This window comes from Pelodiscus sinensis, chromosome 7 (assembly GCF_049634645.1).
Source record: "Pelodiscus sinensis isolate JC-2024 chromosome 7, ASM4963464v1, whole genome shotgun sequence".
NCBI classification, from domain to species: Eukaryota; Metazoa; Chordata; order Testudines; family Trionychidae; genus Pelodiscus; species Pelodiscus sinensis.
This window is the reverse complement of record NC_134717.1, coordinates 15,916,399-15,939,990: the sequence shown is the minus strand read 5'-3', so window position 1 is coordinate 15,939,990 and position 23,592 is coordinate 15,916,399. Positions and strand designations below refer to the sequence as shown.

The 23,592-nt window shown below is 41.6% G+C and overlaps 1 protein-coding gene across 11 annotated transcripts in view; it reads left to right on the top strand.

Annotated features, from left to right (window-relative positions):
* NCKAP5 (NCK associated protein 5) overlaps nucleotides 1-23,592 on the top strand; it is a 652,533-nt gene that overhangs the window by 581,335 nt on the left and 47,606 nt on the right. For all 11 annotated transcript variants that reach the window (XM_075933271.1, XM_075933270.1, XM_025178765.2 and 8 more), the window contains 2 exons: nucleotides 17,681-17,989; nucleotides 22,749-22,888. In XM_075933271.1, the coding sequence (XP_075789386.1) occupies nucleotides 17,681-17,989; nucleotides 22,749-22,888 (449 nt within the window). The remainder of the gene's footprint in view (nucleotides 1-17,680; nucleotides 17,990-22,748; nucleotides 22,889-23,592) is intronic.

Here is a 23,592-nt window from a genome sequence, read left to right as displayed (position 1 = left end):
GATACTGGGCTAGATGTACCTTTGGTCTGACACAGTGTGGCCATTATGTTATGTAATAACCAGGAGGCGGGATACATTCTCTCTCTCTCTATTCCTCCCATCATATTCCCTGGCCCAAATTGTCTGTCAAATCCCACCATCACTCTCGTCAAAAGAACCCCAACTCTGCTATTTTACTCTTGATCAGCCCATGGGTTTAAGCATACATTTTATGCAGTTCCATAGATACTCCTTCAGCTGCTTCTTGCCATTATACCTTTTTTTCAAGATCCTAGGCTTCCTTATGAAGTCTTGGCCTTCAAAACAAACAAGCAGTCTTACTCCCAGATTCAGTCTCAGCAGTCCAACTGCATCTCTGTAAGGCCCCTATCCGGAACTGCTCTTCACACGGATTCTTATCCAGCTAGCTTATTAAGCAGTAACCCTTAATTAAAAGAACATGATAGGAAAAGCGGAATTTCTTACACCCGTTTGGCTAGCCGGGAACCACGTTTTGGCTGCGGATAAAGTGGGAGACTGTCTCAGCTTCCGAATCACCGGTACCCAAAGCCCATCGGTGAGGTCCAAATTGCTGTGCTCTGGTGCACCTTTAAATACTGTGTTTCTACCTTGTTTGTGGCAGTTTGGAAATATCCGGGGGTTACTCATTGCTTGTTACAGTACGGCTCAGTTGTATGCTTGTCCTTTGACTTTGTTTACATGATCAGTGCATTTAGGTAAACAAGATTGTTATGGTCCCACCCTTATCTACAATTCGTTCTTGCTACAATGGTGTATGTTCCTAGAGGCTTGCTTCTGGCTCATCAGTAGTAGGGAAAGAGGGGAAATTGGAAAAGGGGGAGAATGCAGGCCTCACCACCTGTATACTTGACATGTACAGAGTTCTTCCGCAATTGACCCCTACACTCAGGAGTGAACCTAGTTGGTTTCCTGCTCACATTGCCCTGAAATCTAAAATATACTGAGCAGGTTCGCAAGAATAGTTCTTGCTCAGCCCATTTTCCCAACTGAGCCCTTGAAGTCACTGGAAGCTTCTTTTTCATAGTTTATAGGTCTTTAATTGCCTTCAGCAGTTCAGCAAATTCCCAGAACCAAATATGGATCATTTTGCAGGCAAGCTACTGGGAGTAATGTTTTTCTTTCTAGTGATATTCCATCCTTAGACCTAATCATGCTATTGAGGTCTCACTGTTGTAATTAGTAAATATGCATGAAATTATCCCACCACCTCTTTTCCAACCAAAAATACGATTGAGAACCATTACATCACTCACCATTTTTATAAAATTTGGTGGCTGGTTACTTTGTTATGCTAATATTAAGTAAGCTGTTATTGGCTTGTTTCATATTTTTTTCCATTCTGAGAATATGAAGATAGACATGATGGAAACAAACTCAATTCATGTAGTCTGTGCATTAAATCTGACACACATCATCTTGCAATTGGCCCATTAAGCCTGACATAACTGAGTAAATATATTTACTTTAGAGAGTCCTGAAAAACCATAGGCAGACCAGGTGAGGGCAATAGTGAATTATCAAGATAAAATGAAATCACATAACAAAACAAATGACAATGAACAAATTGATCTGTTGTAGGCTGTCCAGTTAATAAAGAAAGGTTATTGAAATTACAATGTAGTTAGGAATAGATGCAGTCATTCAAAAATTGTTCAGATTTGGGGAAGATCGTGGGACCCCTCTCATAAGGTGTGAGTTGGCGTATGAAGAAATCCTTTCTTGACATGAAAACTCCACACCTGAGAAAGTAATTTATCAATGTCAGTCTTAATTTCTTTCATCAGTCCATTGATGGAAGTTGAGAAGAATCATTTGGCAATCATCTTATCACAAATAGTGGTTGGTTGATTCATTTTACACATGATCAGATAAAGAAATGATATTTACTTTATCTTCCTCTTCAGCACCCAAGTACAGCTATGAAATATCTAAACGTCTCTACAGATGAAAGTGCTAGGTTATTGGCTGTAACAACACTGGTAGCACTGAATCAATTTCCAATCTGTTTCTGTTGTGTTTAGAACCTTTACTCTAAAGGTGTTGTGTTTAATGTGAGCAGTGGTGAAGGGTCACATGTTCCATGGGTCACCTATACGTGAACAGTGGTATCTGTAGTCATGTACTTACTTGTACAGCCAGAATAAAGCCTGTTTTCAAAAGGCCTGTGGGCACACACAGATTGATAATTAAGCCTTAGAAGATCCCAGCCACTGTGAGTGTGTACGACGGTTTTCATGTGAGCACTCACTGAACTGAGACTTTAAAATGAGCTACAGCATATCAGCTGCATTTATGGCCTACTTAGCCTCGGTAACTCAGCAGTTTATTAACATTTATTCATATTTAAATTACTTACCTTTTGCGACGTCATAGCCTACCAGGCATACATACGTTCTAATTGATGTGGCTCTCATAGTCATTTGGCATAGTATGAGGGAGTAGCCCCTATGAACTCATGCACAGATTTGCAGACAGGACAGACCTTCACTTGCTACTACCCTACAAAAGCACTTTCTGCACCTGCCAATTACTATTCATCTTAGCTCTATGTCCCCTCCATGAGAGGGCCATTTTCAAAATCTCTGTACTGCTCAGTCTACAGGCACGGGATTGTTTGGCCATGCAGACAGGTGGGGAGCTGTCATATTCCATATGCTAATGATAACATATGCTAATTATGTGCCCAGCAGCAGTGCAAAATATTTCAAGCAAAAGGGATGCAAACAGTTGGTTGAGTCCAGAGGTGTCTCTGCAGTTTGCTTCCTCCCTCTCATATCTATCCCAGAACAGATTAAATGTTATGTCAGTGCCTGATGCCGTCATGCCCTTATCACATTCCCCTCCACTCCAAAATGTCTTATATTCTGACCCAGCAAGTATTTCCCCTTTCTTTCCGTCTTCAGAATTTCCTTTCTCTCTTTCTTTGTTGTGCATATGAGATATGGATTCACTGCCTCTTTGGAAAAGCTAGTGACTGACCCTAAAGGCCAAAGAAAGGCAGAAAGAAAAGCTTCTTTACCTGCACCTCTTTATTTGCACATGAGAGAGCCTTCCCTAACATGGGTTAACAGACAGTGGTGTCAAGTGGTCTTGCCCAGCTCAGTTATAAAAGATCTCCACCTGTTCTTCAGTTCCATGCCCCCATGAGTGTTCCCATCCTTGGGATCCTCATGCATTTTAAGAGCCTTTAAAAATTGTGTGTGCCGATACTGTGCGCTGCCTACACCCTTAACTATTGTTTGGTTATTGAGTGTCTTCTGGAAAGTATTCCTGAAGTGAGGGTATGGAGGAGTCTGCAGTAATAGAATGTAATTTTATGTGTATATTTGAAGATGGTGGAGAATATTTGTGAAGAAGAAAGTAGCATACATTTGTATCTCCTAATTTATGTCAATTTACCTTCTTCACAGTCTGGCAAAGACAAATAATTTATTCCTACTCCAAACAAATAATACACATAGCACTTGCTAATTGCCAAGTCTCCTGCAGCAATTCTATGGTATACTGTTTAGCTCTCCTTTCTGTGGAGAATACGAATATCTTGGATCAACATTTTCTTGTTACGCACAATGATTTGCTGTTCATTTTATTTTTGTTATTACATTTATCCACCTGGAAATACTAAATTATGTAACTCGAATGATAGCAAACCAGACTTTTCCTACAGTTATATGCAGATGATAGTCTAATTAGTATTCTGGATACTGAAAATCCACTATTCTTCAGGATTTGAAATACCATTTAAAAACATTGGCCTACATCCACTGTTCAGATGTCTCTGGAACTATATTGATTTATACAAGCTTAGGATCTGACCCAGTTTATCCTGGTTTATGTCATGCTTATTGAAAATACATCTAATTATCCCAATTAATTGGGGTATAAGTCATTATTTCCCATATGAATGTGATTTTCTTATATTTTAGACTTTTCTACTTTGCTTTTGGTTAGTACAGATTTTGGTTAAAACCATATTTGGACACATCTTTATGTGTGGAGCTCTGGTCATGCATTTCCTGTTAATACTACAGGCAGTCCCCGGGTTACGTACAAGATAGGGACTGTAGGTTTGTTCTTAAGTTGAATCTGTATGTAAGTCAGAACTGGCATCCAGATTCAGCTGCTGCTGAAACTGATCAGTTTCAACAGTGGCTGAATCTGGATGCCAGTTCTGACTTACATACAGATTCAACTTAAGAATCCCAGGCATCCCCAAGTCAGCTGATGCTGAAACTGATCAGCGGCTGATTCCAGGAAGCCTGGGGTAGGGGCTTCCTGTAGTCAGCCGCTGGTCAGTTTCAGCAGCGGCTGACTTGGGGATGCCTGGGGCAGAGCAGCTGGGGTGCTGCTGGGTTGGTCCAGTAGCGCCGCCGCTCCTCGGCGCTACTGGACCAACCCAGCAGCACCCAAGCTGCTCTGCCCCAGGCGTCCTGATTCAGCCGCTGCTGAAACTGACCAGCAGTGGCTGAATCAGGACGCCTGGGGCAGAGCAGCTGGGGTGCTGCCGGGTTGGTCCAGTAGCGCCCAGAGCGGCGCTACGGGACCAACCGGCAGCGCCCCAGCTGCTGTACCACAGGCGTCCGGAGCAAAGCCGCGGAGCACGGGGGCAGCGGGACAGCCCAGACGCGCCGTGGCTGTCCTGCTGCCCTCGGGCTCCGCGGCTTTGCTCTGCTTTGCTCCCCGTCTCCCTGGTCTGCAGACCAGGGGGACGGGGAGCAAAGCGGCGGAACACGCGGGCAGCGGACAGCCCAGACTGGGCGTCTGGGCTGTCCGCTGCCCACGTGTTCCGCCGCTTTGCTCCCCGTCCCCCTGGTCTGCAGACCGGGGAGATGGGGAGCAAAGCAGAGCAAAGCCAAGGAGCATGCAGGCAGTGGACAGCCCAGACGTGTCTGGGCTGTCCGCTGCCCGCGTACTCCGCCGCTTTGCTTCCTCTCCCTGGTCTGCTGACATAAGTCGGATCCGCGTAACTCGGGGACTGCCTGTATTTAACATATCAGTAGTAGCATTAAGGGACTAATACAGATTTTTTTTCCATGAATGCTTGTTCATTATTTTATTTTTTCCAATTCACTTCATTTGTGCACTCTCTGATTTTCTATTGGAATAGATTTTAGGAACAGCATATTTTTGTGAAAAGCGTATTTTAATCTTGAATGCAGAAATATGCTTGAAGTGCAAAAAATCAATTTCAAATTTTGATTTTAATATGTAATTACAAAATTCATATTATTGCCCATTAGTTTTATAACTCATTCAAGCCAGTTAAAAAGCCTATTGAAATCAATAATGGTCTTTTCACTGACTTAATAAACTTTGGGTGAGGTCACCAATCAGAACAGAAATAGTACTATGTGATTTATGTAAATAATCAATATGGACAATTTCAACTATTCGTAATTTAATCTCTACAAGCAAGAAATATTCACCGAAGAAATGTATGAATATACCTGAGAATTTTGCAATCTGAGGATCATTCATAAACAGAAGAAAAATTGAATTTATTTTTCATAAATCATTTGTCTATCTCCAGCCAGTAGCAGGCAGAGTGGTACAGTCTGTTGTTTCAAACCACTCATGCTAATGATGTTTTTGAAACATCACCTAGCATGTATATTGCAGACATTTGTTATGAGGAAAACACTTTCTGAAAGAAATCAGTATTCATCGTTCTGGCTTTAGATCATGACCATTTGTCACCAACTGCTGCTTCCTGTTTACACCCAGTTAGCTTTCAGATACAGTGCTTAACATATCATCTGGTCTGGAGGAGCTGAACTTTGGTGCTAAAACGAGAAAGATTGTAGTTCAACTGAAAGTCACTCAGAAAAGTTTGTTAACAAGTTTTCACTACATTTATTGGGAAATAAAGCCATTCAGCTGCAGGTATTTATATATGTGGCTAGTTATTACCATTACAGTTAAGTAAAATCACCCTCTGTGCATAACTAATAAATTATGTAAAACCTTATTTAATATTTATACAGCTTTCTGTTAGCATTGTTTTGTGCTAATACACAAAAAGTGGTGATGTTACTAAAGTAAGTACAGTACATTGTCTTTTGCCTTTGCAACATGCGGCGCTTCCTGTGCACATCTTTTATGAATGACTTTGTAGTGCCAGAGACAACATTTACAGACTCAGAGCTCTGTCACTGCACTTGTCTGTTAACTAGCAGAAAAGCACAGGAGACACCCCTAATGTGAATGAGACCATGTTCCGGTTACAGAAAGTTCCTGTAAGAGCATGTAATCAGCGGTTCTCAGCCGTTTCAATCAAGAGTACCAGTTTTTCCTAGGCTAAGACTTGAGCAGTACCAGCCAGTGAACTCTGCCTTCCATCCCCAGAGGTACTAAGATTAAGACTGAGGTTTGGTCTACTCAACAACGGAATGTGAATAAAACCAGCAAACATTCTAACATGCAGTCCAGAGCTTATATATCTGTGGTGCTCTGTTCGGTATGTAGATACATGTGGGGGCCCATCACTATTCAGCCTCCCCAGCACCTGCCGCAGACAGGGGCTGCTCCAGCAGGGCAGGAGGGCTCCCCCCACCCCTGCCTGCAGCAGGCCCCACGAGATTGGAGCAGCCCCCTGTCTGTGGTGGGCAGGGAGCTGCTCCAGCCCCCACTAGTTAACCTGAACCAATAAGCCCCACCCATTACGGTTAACCATTCACATTCCTAATTTCAATCAGGGGAGTTGACAGCCTCACCAGGCCCCTGGGCAAGATGGGAGGGTTCAGCTCTGAGCTCCAGGAAGGGCCAGGGCTTTGGGCAGAAGGGGCAGGGCTGGAGTAACCAGCCTTTATTGCCATCCAATCTATGGCTTCCCCCCAGCCCTCAGCTCTGGTGGCAGTTTAAAGATACAGTAGTGGCAGCAGCGGTCGGGAGCCCTGGGCCCTTTTGAATTGCCGGGCCCCAAGGCAGTTGCCCCCTTTGTTCCCCCTCCCCCACCTGAGGGCCTGATCTGAGTGCTAAGCATTAATGGCTTCATTCTCACAACTCTCTTGGGAAGTACGGGAGGTATCAGAAGTAGAACTGAGCCTCAGAAGGCAAGTTCCTTTCAAGATATGTAGGTGCCTCATTCCCATTGAAACCAATGGCACAGAAATGTATGAGAGGTGCCTACATAGCTTTAAAAATTCAAGCCAGAGAAATTAAGTCTCAGACTTTTTAAGGTACTGAGATATTGCTCCACTTGGCATTGCCACCTAAATCTCAGTTACAAAAGTGGCTTAGGCTCCTAAGTCTCAGGCTCTTAATCAGATTTTTTAAGATATTTAGGCACCTAGATATGCAGATAGGTGCCTACTGGGATTTGCAAAAGCATGGAGGTGCCCATGTCCCATTGATTTTGATGGAGGATAGATGCCCAGATGCTTTTGAAAGTCCTATTGAGCAGCCTATGTGCATCCTTAGATGCTTAAATACTATACAGATCTTGGCTTAAGTGACTAACACAAGGTCACACAAAAAGCCGGTGGCTGAGCCCCAATCTCCTGAGTCCCGCTGCAGTACCTTCTGTTGCCAGCAAGAGTGAGTCTCAGGTCCAACACTGGGTTCTCAAAGTACAAAAAACGCTACACAGGTATCTGTCAAACACAAGCAGTTTATTTCCTGACAGCTATCAGCTGTGCCCCTTAACTAAAAGAACAACATGATAGGAAAAGTGGCATTTCTTACATCCTTTCTGCTAGCTGGGGAACCCATTTCAGCTGCGGATGAAGTTTGAGACTGTCTCAGCTTTCAAGGTACTGGTACCCAAAGCCCATCGGTGAGGTCCAAATTGCTGTGCTCTGGTGCAGCTTTAAATACTTTGTCTCTACCTTATTTGTGGCAGTTTGGAAATTTCCAGGGGTTACTCATTGCTTGTTACTGTACTGTTCAGTTGTACTGCTTGTCCTTTGACTTTATTTATATGATCAGTACATTTAGGTAAACAAGATTGTTATGTTCCCGCCCATATCTACAATTCATTCTTGCTACAATGACGTATGCTTCTGGCTCATCAGTAGTAGGGAAGGGGGAGAGATGGAAAAGGCGGGGGCGGAGGGAGAGGAATGCAGGCCTCACCACCCCAATACTTCACATGTACAGAGTTCTTCCACAATTGATCCCTACACCTTCATACTCTGACCATCCTTCCTCAGGTTGTGATACTGCATGTTTGAACTATGAAGGCATTGGGAATGGCAACATTTTTGCATTGCAACAGCAATCATTTATCTTTTTTTGTGTGTGCTTAATTTGGGTTCATCCTGTAAATTCGATTTGATGATTTCACCTTCTCTTCATCTCTTATTGTCAACTAGGTACACAATATTTGCAAATCGTTAATTCTGATAGCAAGGTGAGAATGTACAACCAAAGTTATGTATCATCAAAAAAGAAGGAATTTGGTAAGGTAGACACCATGGTCCCGTTGTCTGACAAACCTTGAACTTTAGTGTTCTATGTTAACAGCATTGAGACCTCTCCAGACAAAAAGCTAGTGCATATTTTATAGTCTGAAATGGGTCTCTGAAAACTTTAGCAAGATTTAAAGAGGGATTGATGACAATATGGATAAACACAAATATAAACTAATGTTAATGTTAATAGAAGAATTTTGGAAGAGATCTAATACATGCATAAGGATTTATAACGATCTCTATGAAAATGAGACCTTCATGGGGCAAATTATCCCACACCTGCCTTCTGTGGCATTTCATCTTCCTCTCAAGTACCTGGTACTAGCCACGGTCAGAGACAAGTTACAGAAGTAGATGGGTTTTGGGTTGGATCCAGTCTGACAAGTTTTGTGTTCCTATAGTGTGCCCCCTATTCAGGTATGTTGGCAACTATGGACAAATATTGCATCTTGTTAGGGCTCCTCATCTGCAGTAGTAATAAGGCCTTTAAAACCACAAGTTTTTTTCTTTAAAATACCAGGAACACATTCACAGAATTCATCACATACCACTTCCTGGATTGTTATATAACACTAATATTACATAAAAGAAGGTTTCTTACATAAGATACCTCTGATCTCCGGTTTCATATTATATGCATTCTGGGAAATCATTATTTGTAAAAAGAAGATAAGGTGAACAGCACAACAAGGAACTCTGAGGGCCTGACACACTTTTGTCTTTTTTTCACGTTAAAATTCCATATTGATATAATGGGGAGGTTAGCCCAACTAAAACCTCCTAAATGAAAAAAATAAACAAATAAAGCATGTACATGGTGGACTCCTCACAAGGCTTGGCTTTGTCATCCTTATCCATACTGAACAGTACCTTACGCCACAAATACTGATTACAATGAGGCTGCCTGAAAAGTAAGATAATATTCAATGTGAGTCATGAGGCAAAATGAGGGCCAACATAACTTATTAGGTACAAAGAGACACTCTAGGGTTGAGCGTCTACAAACCCAGGTTCAACCTGAAGAAATTTTTAGAGCGAGTCTGAATCTCTGAAAATAGTATTTTATAATGGAAGTGATGACCTAGCCTTTTAGTATAGTTTCTTAGATGCTCTGCTCCAATAATTTACAAACATATTCTGACTCATTAAAAAAAAAGGTATTCACTTATCCTGGATACATGGAGAGTTTTCCAAACCATTTGATCTCCAAAAATGGTGGATCAAACACTCATATTCAACTATTATCTTTTTACCAGGTATTTGGTTTATTCAGGAGTTAGCCAATAAAACTGGAGTATAATTCTAGTTAATTAAAATATTTGTAGGTCTTTACAAATATAAAGTAGTATAAGATGTAAATATTAGAAAGTTTGGTGATACATTTAGATGCATGCATGTAAGATGATGATTAAAATAATCCTTAAGAGGTCCTTAAAATTGAAATAAAATGAATAAACTTCTCATCAGCAAAGGCAATTAAGTACATAAATAATTTAAAATAATGGGACTGTTTATGTGGTTGAGGATAAGTATATGTCTGTGTATTTGCTGGATAAATATGTTTCTGGACATGTGTGCAGATAAGGAGTTACACTTTCTAACAGAACTAGTTTTAGATTCCAGCATGCTCTAATCAAAGCATTATTCAGTATTGACCTGTGCTATGACTGACAGAGCCTGGTCAAAAGTCAGTCCCCCTTAGCTAAACAGGGAAGGATTTCTGTAAATGTCACTAATCACAACAGCTCTGAATCAGATGACAGCACAAAGTTAACACAATCATTTCTGCTGGTTAGTATAATGTAAATAAACAGCATTATTTCTACATCAAAGTACTGAAATGCTTTCACAGTTATAACTGTAGTAGAGCTTGGAAAAGTGTATATAACATGGGTGAACAGGAATAAGTTTAATGGCAAGTCATGTAGATTGTCACATTGGCTATCTAAACTTAAAAAATGTTTTTTAGGGACATAACGCAACTGTGTTCACTCAGTATATAGGTAACTTTTCTTATAGGTAGTATAACTACTAGGGATGTAAAAAGGCATTTAAAAATGTAACTGTGTAACCACTAAAAATCCTAGTGGTTACACGGTTACATGCACTGCAGGCTCTGCAGTGAAAAGCTTACATATAAGCTTTATGCTGCAGAGTTCGCAGTGAAACTGGTTGCCTGCAAGTGTGTAACCTGTGGCGGGAGAGCTGGACCATGTTGGGCTTGCCACGGACAGGCTGCTCCCACCTACCTGCATTGGGCCTCATGGGGTTTGAACAGTCGGCTGCAGGTGGGTAGGGTATGTCTACACTACAAACTTCGATAGGCGCTACACTAGCGCTCTGCTAGTTCGAACTTAATTCGAACTAGCGGAGCGCTTAGTTCGAACTAGGTAAACCTCATTCTACGAGGACTAAGCCTAGTTCGAACTTACTAGTTCGAATTAAGGGGTGTGTAGCCCCTTAATTCGAACTAGTGGGAGGCTAGCCCTCCCCAGCTTTCCCTGGTGGCCACTCTGGCCAACACCAGGGAAACTCACATGCCCCCCTTCCGGCCCCAGACTCCTTAAAGGGGCACGGGCTGGCTATGGTGCCCGTGCCACGAGCAAGCCTGCCAGCACCCAGCTAGCAGACCCTGCACCTGGCACGGCTCGAGCCAGCCACCCGATGCCCCCCAGCCCTCCCCCTCTTCCCGGGACCAGGCTGGCGGCTCCCGGGAGCTTGCCTGGGACCGCAAGAGGCGGGCACCCGCCTGGTCCAGTGTGGACATTGTGGACCTCGTCCACGACCTCCGCACTAGGCACAGGAAAGTGGCCGTCTAGGGCAGGAGAGCTGCCAGCCTGGCCACCCAGGAACAGGTGTGCATGAAAATCAAGGTGGTCCACTGAGACCCCCGACCCTGAGCCCTGAGCTTACAGTGGCCGTCCTGGGTCAGACCAAAGGTCCATCTAGCCCAGTAGCCTGTCTGCCGACAGCGGCCAACCCTAGGGACCCTGGAGGGGATGGACCGAAGACAGTGACCAAGCCATTTGTCTCGTACCATCCCTCTCCAGCCTTCCACAAACTTTGGGCAGGGACACCACTCCTACCCCCTGGCTAATACCACTCCATGGACCCAACCTCCATCACTTTATCTCACTTCTCTTTAAACTCTGTTCTAGTTGTAGCCTTCACAGCCTCCTGCAGCAAGGAGTTCCACAGGTTGACTCTTTGCTTTGTGAAGAACAACTTTCTGTTACTAGTTTGAAGCCTGCTACCCATTCCTTTCCTTTGGTGTCCTCTAGTCCTTCTATTATGGGAACTAATGAAGAACTTTTCTTGATGCACCCTCTCTACCCCACTCATGCTTTTATAGACCTCTATCCTATCCCCCCCCAGTCTCCTCTTTTCTAAACTGAAAAGTCCCAGTCTCTTTAGCCTCTCTTTATATGGGACCTGTTCCAAACCTCTGATCATTTTAGTTGCCCTCCCCTCTCCCACCCTCTCTCTTCCCCTCTCCCACCTCCTTTTCCCAGTCTCCCCGAGTTTTGTTCAATAAAGAGAGATTCTATTTTTGACCACACGTTTTCTTTATTTAGTACATCAGGAAGGGGGGCTAGGGAGGGGTAAGTGGAAGGAGGTGAGGGAGGAATGGGGTACGAGCCCCTGATGGGGAGGACTGGGCTGGCTCTGCGGGCTTCTGGGGGTGGAAGCTCTCCTGCAGCCCCCCAATTGCCCCCTCTCCCCAGATGGCAGCCTGCGGCAAGTGCAGCCGGTCTGATGGCCGAGTGCTGTGATGTGCCCAGTGTGGGCACTCTGGGCACTCCAAGCCAGGACTGCTTTGCAAGCGGGGCACCCCTGAGAACTGTCTGTCCGGGGTGGGGGTCAGTTCCGTTTAAGCGCAGCCCTCGGCTAGCCTGAGACAGCATCTCCACGCTCTAAGTCCTCATCTGATGCCCTGCCGGCACTACTTCCGGCCATCCTTAAGCCCGGTTCAGGGTCCACTTAATGTGGACATGCTAGTTTGAATTAGCAAAACGCTAATTCAAACTAGTTTTTTAGTCTGGATCCGCTAGTTCGAATTAGCTTAGTTCGAATTAACTAATTCGAACTAAGTTAGTTCAAATTAGCGCTGTAGTGTAGACATACCCGTAATTAGTTGCTCCAGTCCCTACCAGTTAACCAGAAACAGTAAGCCTCATCTGTTCAGTGTGAGGCTTACCAGTTAACCGACTAGCCATTTACATTCCTAATAACTACAGCTACTACAACACACAGGGTCTTAATTTCTTTCACATTAATGGCCCACTTTATGTAAAGAAGATGACATTTTTTTCCTGGAGCAGAGGGCATGTGTCACTAGAACTTGGGAAAAAACCCTACACAAACATTTATGAATTTTACCCAAAACCTAAGTGTGTGGTGGAAATCCTTTGTTTCTTTGGCTGAAATGTTTTAAAAGGAACCCAAAATAATTCACAGAAAGCAGACACTTTTCACAATAGAATTAATTTAGCCAAAACCCTAAATTTTCACTGGAAAATAGTTAATGGAAAACTCTCAACCCTCCTCGCTCATCACTTAGGCCTCAAAATAGTGTTTAAAGTGACACAAAACTCTTGCATGGGTTGTCTGCACGGGGATGAATGACTAAATTGAAAATGAAGGAGAAATATTCCAGCTCCTAAAATGAAGCCCCCACTCCCAATATTCTGACAAGTGTTCTTTCTTTGAATTAGAAACTTTCATCCTGTATCTAAAAGTTACACTGGCATAAACACCAGATTATGTAATGTGTTTTTTGAGCCAGATATGAAGAATGGCTGTTTTTCCCACTATTTTGAAACATGTCAGACTATTAATTATCACTCTTTCTTTTTTCATATTAGTATCTCCAGTGTATATAGATCTCTGCAAAACTGCTTTACCACTTAATAAACATCTTTAAACTATGTGTGGTATTGGCAAGAAGAGTTTAAACTACAGATGGCGGAACAGATCTCTTTATTTGCACATTCTTCTCTTCATCTGCAATACTAAAGCAACTACAAAAAATGTATATTCCTCTGCCAAATTAATGACAGTTTTGAAGCAAATTATTCCTTTTGAGCTCACACTACCATTTGATATAATTAGTCAAAGATGAATGCATCAGTTGTTTACTCTCTGGATTAGCAGCATAACCAGTAAACATACCTGAAGAAGCTGCGGCTACTGTAGGTAGAAATCAGACAAGAATTATTGTACAAACATGATTCTCTTCTCACTTGCAGTAGTTTTACACTGATGTAACCCTGTTAATTGTCATGGGATTATTCCTAATTTATACCAGGGAATGTGAGAGAAGAATCCAACACAATATCTACAAACTGATTAAATGTGAACTTTGCCCAAAGTCAAGGTTACGCAAATCTTGGTTGCAATTCAGGCCCATTTCTAATTAAAATGTATACCTTATTTGTCCTTTCCTACTTATCACCATATCTGTTGTTATTGCCTCACCCCTACTGCTACCTTTCTGCTTATCCATGGAAGATCCATGGAACTTCCTGAGTGGGAATTACACATTACTATTCTCTCTTCATTTACCCATCTCTCCAAAGTCACACTTCTGCCTGGAAGAATAAGTCAGACACATTTATTTGTAACACTAATAGTAATCATAATAATTTGCTCTGCCATGTTATCTGCTGACTGTCCTTTTACTTGTCCATTTTTCCTCTCCCATTTTATTGTCCTCTTTCTTGCATTTGACAGTACAGATTGTAAAATTTCTGGGGCAGAGATTATGGGTGAAATCCTTAACCCTCTTCAAATCAGAAGTTTTGCTAGAATTTAATTTGTACTGTGATTCACCTAGAGCACTTTGGATCAATGTCAATTTTTTTAAGAACAAAATTGTAAAAAAAATTACATGTGGATACTTTGTGTTCCTTATCTTCTTCAGAGTAACAGCTGTTCCTCCAATTCGTTATAATGATTTATTAAGAAAGATTTAATTTTATCCAAGAAAATTAAACTTTGGGGTAACAAGTTTGATATGTCTTAACAGGAATGATGGGAAGTCATCAATTGATGTAAGGCAAAAATTCTAGCTCTATGTGTAAAAGTCATTATGAATTTTTAACAGATTTGAATTGCACTTACCAGGTGTGAATGGGGCCAGACTATAAATGGTATTTATTTTTGTTTAATAAGACTTATTTTGTGCTCTCAGGTCTCACTGTCATCTAAATGATTATTTTAGGAACAGTTGGGGACTTCAACTTTTCAAGAACCATTTTTTGGCAAACTGCACGAGTCCTTATTAGTCATTCTCCTTGATTATGAGCTCTATCTTTCATGGATGTTACATTTCCTAGGATTTGTAAAGATGAGTCATGAGGAAGAGAGATTGTCTTGGCACAAAATGTGTTCTTTCTTGAAGCTGCTGCAAGAAGATCTGATAAGTCTTTCACTTCCACTTTGCCTGTAGTGAAGGGCCCCTGTTACTTTCTTGCATGATCATAATCTGTTATTTGATTTGAGTCCAGCACCAGCCATTGGTTTGCTGGAATTAGGAAGGACTGACTGATGTTTCTAATAGAATATTTTTTAAAACAATGTGATGGAAAAAACTGCTGCAAATAGAAAAGACATTACAAAATGTGTGTTTAATTGTATGAGCTGCTTCTTTTGCAGAATTCCCAATGGAATGCAGGATCAAACCCTAAAAGGCATGCTAAGACAGTTAGGGTCCAAAATATGTTCATCCTTTTATCCCTCTCAGTTTATTCCATGTCTCGGCTGAACCCCGGGAATTCTTTCCATTGTTTTCTGAGCTATACCTTTCCAAACTAAGATCCCCACATCACATCACTATCCTTCCAGTGAAGCAGAAATTAATTGAAATCTTTTCTTAACTCCTGTTTTTCTTTAGTTGGTCAGAGGTTTGTCAGTAAATGAGGTCTGCTTATGATCCAGAAGGTTTCTAATCCCTGCTAGTCCATGGCGATGTGACTAGGACAGACCCATTGAATATGACTTTCCTTAACACTGTTACAATCTGATAGGAACAGTCCACAAAATTCTAAGTACCTATGTTACTGTGGCTTTAAAAGGAGCTAGAGAGAATACAACTAAAAAAGAGGAAGGGTGATTCAATAGTTGAGGCACTTGCCTGGGCCTTGCCAGTCTTTTCACAGGCTTTCTGTGGGAGCTTGAGCCGGTCACTAAGATCTGATCTGCATTAAGAAATGAGGACAGCATAACTATGTCCGAGAAGGGTGTGAAAGACCCACCCCCAAATGATGAAGTTAAAATTACCTAACCCCTGGTGTTGACAATGCTCAGTTGACAGGATAATTGTGCCTTTGCCTATGGCAATGGGAGAACCTCTTCTTCCTGTATAAATAGCATCTTCACTGAAGAGCTAAGAGGTGCAGTTTCTCTGCTACAGCATTTTAAGTGTAGACAGCTCCTAAATCTCACTGTGTCTCAGATCCCCATCTGTGAAGTGGGGGTAACACTACTTTCCTAAGATAAAACCATTAAAGACTGTTAGGCATTCCTCTAGTACACTAAATAGGGGCCATATAAGTACCTGAGATAGATAGTTAAACCTACTCCTCTGACAAGAAACAAACATAAATAACCACTTCACAGTTTGGGAGAGTCGATAAGTTCTTATACCAGCATCAAAGTAAGCTAGTTAAGATGAAAATATTAAGTGGAAAGAGCCATTATTTCAGACAAGCAAAATGTGTAAGGGAGAAATATTTTCAAACCTGTAAGTGTGTCAGAAATGCTGCAGAGGAAAAATAATAGAAAGTGACTTGACTGAGCACTGCTAATGACAATGGCATTGAATAGTAAATAGGAATATCATAAAAAGATCAGTACACAGAAGCATAGAAACAGAGATGGAATTATTGTGCATCTCCTGCCAGGGCACAGTTGCTTGCTACCCTATACTCACCAGTCCTTTATTCAGTCTGGTTTAAATTGCTCAAGCAATGGACTTTCTACCACTTCATCTGGGAGGATCTGCAACAACCTGATTGATTTTACTATCAGGATATGGTTCCATGTATAGAATCTACATTTTGCTTGATTTCAAGCCATTAGTCCTAAAGCTTCCTCCTCCGTGTTTACGTAACCTATGCGCCTTCTGGGTGCGGTGTGCCATCCCATGTAGTGGCTCTTAGACCACTTTCAGAGAGAGGAAGAATGAGCTTGCCCTGTAGCCTTAACTGAGAGCCAAATGGCCAAGCAGTGGAGGCTCATACACTAAGTTCCTGAGGTCCCAGGTTTGAGTCTACCTGTTGGTGTTACATTTCCACTTTTAAAATATAGATAATTGCCGTAATACCCTCTACCTATGCCAGAGGGGAAGTCTATGAGTGAAAAAAGAGAGCAGCGATACGATCACACAGCTGCATCTTATCCACCCACTTAGGGGATCCACAGTTGCATCCGTCTCTCCATTTGGTGGCACTGAATCCTCGCAGTCGAGAAGGCCCAGGGGACGGTACTTGATGTGAGGCTTTGAGTCATGTCCTCCTTCCTGGAATTTACCAGCTAAAACACTTGATTCCCAGGTCAATAGTAACAATAATGCTGCAATTTGAATAGACAGTGCATAAGGCATGTGTGACTAGATGACATCCACTAAGCCAAAGTGTAAGAGGGCAGGGAGGTGAGCTGACTTGCTAGAAGAGGCCTTTTGGGGAACCTTTGGGGGCTGAAGATCTTGGTCATCTGCAAGAGTTGATGGTATAACTTCTGGCCATGGCATTTCAGCACCTCTTTTCTCCTAATGGGAGTAATGGTCTGTGGAGGAATGCACTCCTATTCTACATGTTTGCACACAGGAAAGAGAGCATTGCACTCTTAATTCTTCTACTTTTTCCTGTGATTCTGCCACTCACAGCACTTAATCATGTTAATGCTCTTCTTTGAATCTCTCCAAACTGTTAAAAATATAATGTAGCTCAGAGAAAGTCATACCAACCACTAAGAGTAGTAATACCACTTAGAAAGTTTTGCCTTTTATCTTTTTTTTGGGGGGGGGGGGGAATTAATTGCATCTGAATGTGTTTTATTGTGTTTAATGAAAAAGATGTTTCACACGAAGTACTATAAGTTATAGTTAAAATTAAATGTGAAATGTTTTTCTTTCCTTAAAACCTTCCCTTCAAGATACCCTTTTTTCCCACAGTCCCTTTCACTGTCTTTAAATACCAGTGATTCCTTTAGCTCCACTCCCATCACACAATCTTCCTGTATCTTAGAGTCTTGCTGCCAGATGAGAACATTGGACAGTGGAATAGGAACCTTCCCTCTCCCAGACTCAGGAAATCGGTCAAGTGGGCGATATGTTTCTAAACAAGAATCAGAAACTGAAGTCTTCAGGTCTCCTGAGCAAGTCCTTCCTTCAGCTCCTTCCATAAAAGCCAAAACTCTTGAGCGAGAAGTGCCTTCAACTGCAAAGAGTCCGGAATCTGTGGAAAGCACGATTAGTCATTCAACATCTGATCCTACCATGACTGCCAAAGGTTTCCGACCTTTTCAAAGTCGCCTTCCAAAACCAGTCTCCTCAGGTAAAATGCCAGTGACACTAGAAATTAGATTCTTTCTGCTCAATTGTCTGTTTCCATTAGAAGAAGTCTGTAATAATAATGTTAGATAACGGGAATGCTAAGTATGTAGCAGAAAAGATTCCTTATGTGAATATAAAAGGTTATCAAGTTAGTGACCTGAGCCTAATGGAATTTTGGTTGCTCACAATTCATATCTGCATCTCAAAGAATATTGTGTAAAATATTAAATCCTTTCCTCAAGAAACAATATTTGAGAGAAAAATAGAGCCAGCCCTGAGAAATGCCGACCACTCAGGATTTCCATTGATTTGAAGAAGAGTTGCATGTACTCAGCAAACTTTCAGGAGCAGGTTCTCAATTTGCTGTCAGTGACCATGTTGTTATATTAAACATTAAAATGACACATTCAGAAACACTTGCTTTCAGAATGGGACTTGAATTACAGAGTAATTTAGACTCAATGCATAAATTCAGTATCAACTATAAACACAAGTCTTTTGATATGTTACTGCACTGTACAAATGTATTTCTAGACAGTAGTAAAAACATTTATTTTGATGTATCAGCAGAATTTGCATTATTGCATATAAAACAATAGCTCACAGAGATGAACGAAGCATGTGAAGGCCCCAGTCCAGTAAAAACACCCATGAATATCTTTACATATATAAACTGAATTGAAAGACTGTAGTCCCACTGAGTTCTGTAGGACTGTCAATGTGTAAAGGTACGTGCATGTATGCATATTTTCAGGCTTGTGGTCTAAAAGTGCAAGTGCCAGGGAAAAAAATGGCTGTTCATTACTTTGTAGCATTTATCTTTATCGTGGAGTAATTTCTATACTTAAAATGGGAAGTATTGTAAATAAGCAGGTGAGATCCATCGTTGACTGGATAAAGTCATTTTGTGTAGATTACACTTCTAGCAAAGTTCAAGAAATTAAATATATGTCATGAATTTTTTTATTAATGAGCTTCTAAAAGGGAAGTAAAAGAATAGTTTTCAATTTGTAGGATTTCAACTTCAAACATTATTCATTTTATTGATTAATTACCATACATAGTAAATTTGAATCAGAAACTTATAACGCTTCCATTACTCTTTCTGTAACTAATTTGAATTACAGGTTGAACCTCCCTTGTCTAACACCTTCAGGACTGGATTGGTCCTGAACAAGGGAATTTGCTACACCAGGGAAGGTCAGGCATCTAGGCTCTCCCGGGGCTCCGCTCCTGGCATCTACCCCAGGAGAACCCAGAGATCTGATCTCCTCCAGCTCACCTGCCTGGGTCTGCTGCCCCTAGGCCACTCATGGGATTCTGCTCCCTTCCCCTAACCCCGCATGGGGCAGCAGCAGTTCCTGGAGTTCTGAGCCCCACATATGGCTGCAGCAGCTGCTCCCAGGGTTCTCTGGATCCAGCCCCATGCATGGCGGCGACGGCTGCTCCTGAGGTTCCCTGGCCCCGTGTACATCGGCAGCTGCTTCTGGGGTTCCCCGGCTTCATGCATGGTGGCGGCTGCTCCCGGGGTTCCCTAGAATCCTGGAAGCAGCTGGGTTCTGCCCCTGCAGGCTTCCACTAACCAAACGGGCTCCACTCTCAGCCACTCTGCAGCTGGGCTCTCTGCTCTAGCAATATCTGTGGTCCAGCCAGACCAAGGATGTTGCTGGACCAGGGAGTCCTGTACGAGAGAGGTTCAACTTGTGATTTGTAACAGTAAAAATTTTCATTGCACTAAAATGACAGTTGAATAGGGGACTCAATCTTAATATTGTTAGCAAACGTTTTTATGGACTCTAATCATAATAGTCATGCCTTTTTTCCAATGAAAAAAAAATAATTATTTAAAGCTTTCACCCAGCATACTCTGGTGTAAAAAGTAGTGCATTCAGCTAATTTAAGTGGCAGGATTATTTATGCGAAATTTGGTATCTGTAGGTAATTGTGAAGTATGACTTCATTTTGCACAAACAAATCCACAAACAACCAACCTCTTCAAAATATATAATAGATAATACAGTAAATTAAACTGCTTTTAGTGGTGAATGTACACATTTTAATTGTTCATAGTTCCATATTATGCATTCTTTGTATTACGGGAATTCCCAGAAGCCCTGCTAAGATTGGTGGTCTTTATTGTTAAAAACTGTGCACCTAAAGTCACAAAGGGCAGAGAGACACCTAATGTTTAGTCTCCTTGCTGCACAGTGGAATCCACGGCCCTGAGTTAGACACCAAGGCTCCCTATGCAGTGCATGAGGAGAGTTAGATGCCTAAGAATGGGAGTCATACAAGCCAATACACTGAGCAGGAAGCTGCCTCAGCTAGTAGAGAGGAGAGGGGTGCTGCCTGAGCTCCCCCTCTTAATGAGAGTCAGGCACCTCCTCCACTTGGGATTCACAGCCAGGAGACCTCCTGGCACCTAAGTCAGCTCAGCCCTTTCTCCCAGAAAAAGGGGGCAGCTGTTCTATCCCTCATATAGCCTAGAGCAAGTGCAGCTTCAAAGCCATACTGCCTGATCTGGAAAAAAGGACTTGAACCCAGATCACCCACTTCCCATGTGAATACCCTAACCTCTGGGCTACATGGCCTCCTGGGTGTGGCCTTACATCTCTCCCACTGAAGCTGTTCCACTTTGTATGAACTATAGATGCATTCACTGGGCCAGAGAGAGTGAGTGTGAGACTGTGACTCTGTAGCCCAGTAGTTAGTGCACTCAACTGAAGAGTCTGGTCTAAGCCCCCTACTCCAATGACCACATCCTAACTAAGTGCTTTAACCACTGAGCTACAGGCAGACCCACCAATGGCAGGGCAAAAGGTGCAGCAGTTGCAGCCAGAGCCCCACACCCTTTAAATTGCTGCTGGAGGGCTGTGCTGTGGGCTCTGTGCAGCTCTGAGGGCTGGGGAAAGGGTAACGCCACATTCCAAATGGCATGGAGGGCTGGTTGCCTCTGTCCAAAGCCCTGCGCTTTCCAGGAGAGAAGATCTGCTCTCCTCCCCTTGCCCAGGGGCCTGCACAGATTGTCAGCTTCCCTGGCAACAGGGCACAAGGGATCTGTAGCTGCCACCACCTCCTTAAGTGTTAATAGGTATCCTCTGAGAATGCCCACTTGATTGGGTCCTGCGGGGTTTGAGGATCACATGGAGGTTTAGGTAAGAGCTAGATGCTGGTTGTCAGGACATAGGCAGCTCACGAGCAGAAGTGTAGTATCATGGAGACTTTCCAGTGGAAATGTGATCTTCTACAGGGTTAGGTAGTATTTGAGCAGGTGCATCGAGGAGCTCCATTATGGGAGTCAGTGCCCAAAGTGACAAATCGTAAATCCTTCTGTGGATCTAGCTGTGTATAAATCCATACTAAGCGACAGTCTCTGCCCCCAAAGAGTTTACATTCTAAAAATAAAATGATTATTAAATCAGCAAAAAAGTCTACAGGGATAGATTAAGAGTGAAATGTTTTTTGCTTACACTTTGACAAGGTAGAGCATTTATTGCAACTAGAAAATGACTCTGATTTATTTAACTTTCGTGAAGCTATACCACATTGTCCTCATATAAGAATCCCAAGTAATGATCATGTGAGGCTAGACATATGGTTTAAATTTAGGATAAAGTCACCAAAGTATGTTTTGCTAAATTGCTGTTATTTAAATTGAACCTAGGACTAAACAGCCTTTCTTATACATTCCTCAGTATAAGAGAAGGTTTATAATTAAACGTATTGGAATGGAGTTGATTTAGCCATATTCCCAGTGCAGTACAGTAGAATGCAAACACACATTGTAGTCTTCATTGCAAATGCCTGTGCAGATTTTTAATCAAAGCTAAATAAAATATATTTTAGTACATATTATTTTTGAAGGAAATGTATTGTTAATTAATGGCACAGCAAAAAGAGATTCAGAAGAGAAATCTTAGTTATAGATTATATGCTACATGCTCGAATAGCCACATGTGTGACCTCAATTCAGCAGCGTGCTATAGAGTAGACTCCATGATTAAACACTGTCATTATAACAAATTGAATAGAAACTGCAAGCATTGAATTGCTTCATAAGAAGTCAGTAGCAGTAAGATTGCGCTGATTTTAATGCTAATATTCACTGCTCCAGCCTTGTAGGTTTGTATCTTAATTAAATTGTGGTAGAGAGATGAAAAAAAGTAGAATGCATCACATTTTGGGGTCAGCTCATTCTTTCCTAGAATATTTGTATCTGACCTTTCTTCTTTACCCTACTTCACTAAAAACACAACTATCATTTTATTCTGGAAAGAGCTATTTATTTTCTTCGGTTTTAGTTTTACATAATATACATGTAGTGAATAAAAAAAGAATTGATCTAAAAATTTTCTAGAATAATATATAATTTCCTACATATTTCTCTGTCAACAAACTGAGTTTGCTGTGTTTCGCGCCATTGGAATATAAAATAACAATACAGCTCTCCTAACTGTTTCCTAAAAATCATTGTAACATTTTGTTTCTCATTTGCAAAGAGTTTAAGAGGCAAAAACTGATTTTAAATTGTGTCTTGTCTTTTCTCCTGATAACTGGGAAGTGCTTTTTGTCACCCATATATTGAACAGCACTTTACTAAACAAGTAGTTCCATTGAAGAATGGGATTATTTGACATGAATAGAAGTATCAGAATCTGATCCATAATTGACCACTGGATTACACCTAAACACAGTCAAACACTGTTGTTAGTGTAATGATGATGAGATCCAGAAATTGCATAATCTCTTTTTGAATTCAGGAATAATTAACCCTCCAAAGCAAAGTGGACACGAACAAATTCTGGTGACTTCTGCTTCATTAGAGCATACTGAAAAAAATGTGGAAAACAAGAAGATTCTCCTAGATTGGAGCAGCAAGAAAGCCACTAAAAATGCAAAGGTATAACTGAAAGAAAAATACCGGTGGGGTAACTAATATGGAGAGCGAGAGAGAGCTCTAAAGACCATCTTTAACTGTAAAGAGTCAAAATTGCTAATTGAGCTAACTATAATTAAAAGAATAATTAACAATCTAATATGTAATTCCTTCTGTCAGCAAATGTTATCCTTAATATTTATTAATAATACCATGCCCATAGGTATGCTAGGTACTTTCTCATGTTTTACAGACATTTATTACTTAAATATTATTATCTCCAGGCACTTTGTATATGAGGAAATTGAGTTACTCATACATGGTGGTCTTTCTTTGCTTGATATTTTGCATTTTTAAAGGGTTTTTTCACTTTTGGAGATAAGGTTCTTTCCTGAATTAAGTTTTTGTTTTTTTGGTGTGGTATGAGTGAGAGGATGTAATCTAACTGTAGTGTAAAAGGTACAGTAATGGGTTTTTTTCCCTTCATTTTGTTAATCCCTACAGTTGTTTGTCTGTCTTTCAATCCTTTCCTGAAAACGATGAAAAAGACAGAGAAGAAAATGCACACACCCGTGTAAAGCTAGTGTTGATAGTTGCAGGGCAATGAATGATTAGAAGTGCCGGCTCTGATGGAAAAACAGGTGCAGCAGGTTAGAAAGTGAGAACCTTTGAGACATAGAATACATAGAATGATTTAAAAAATTAGCTCCTCAATAAAAGTGGGTTGC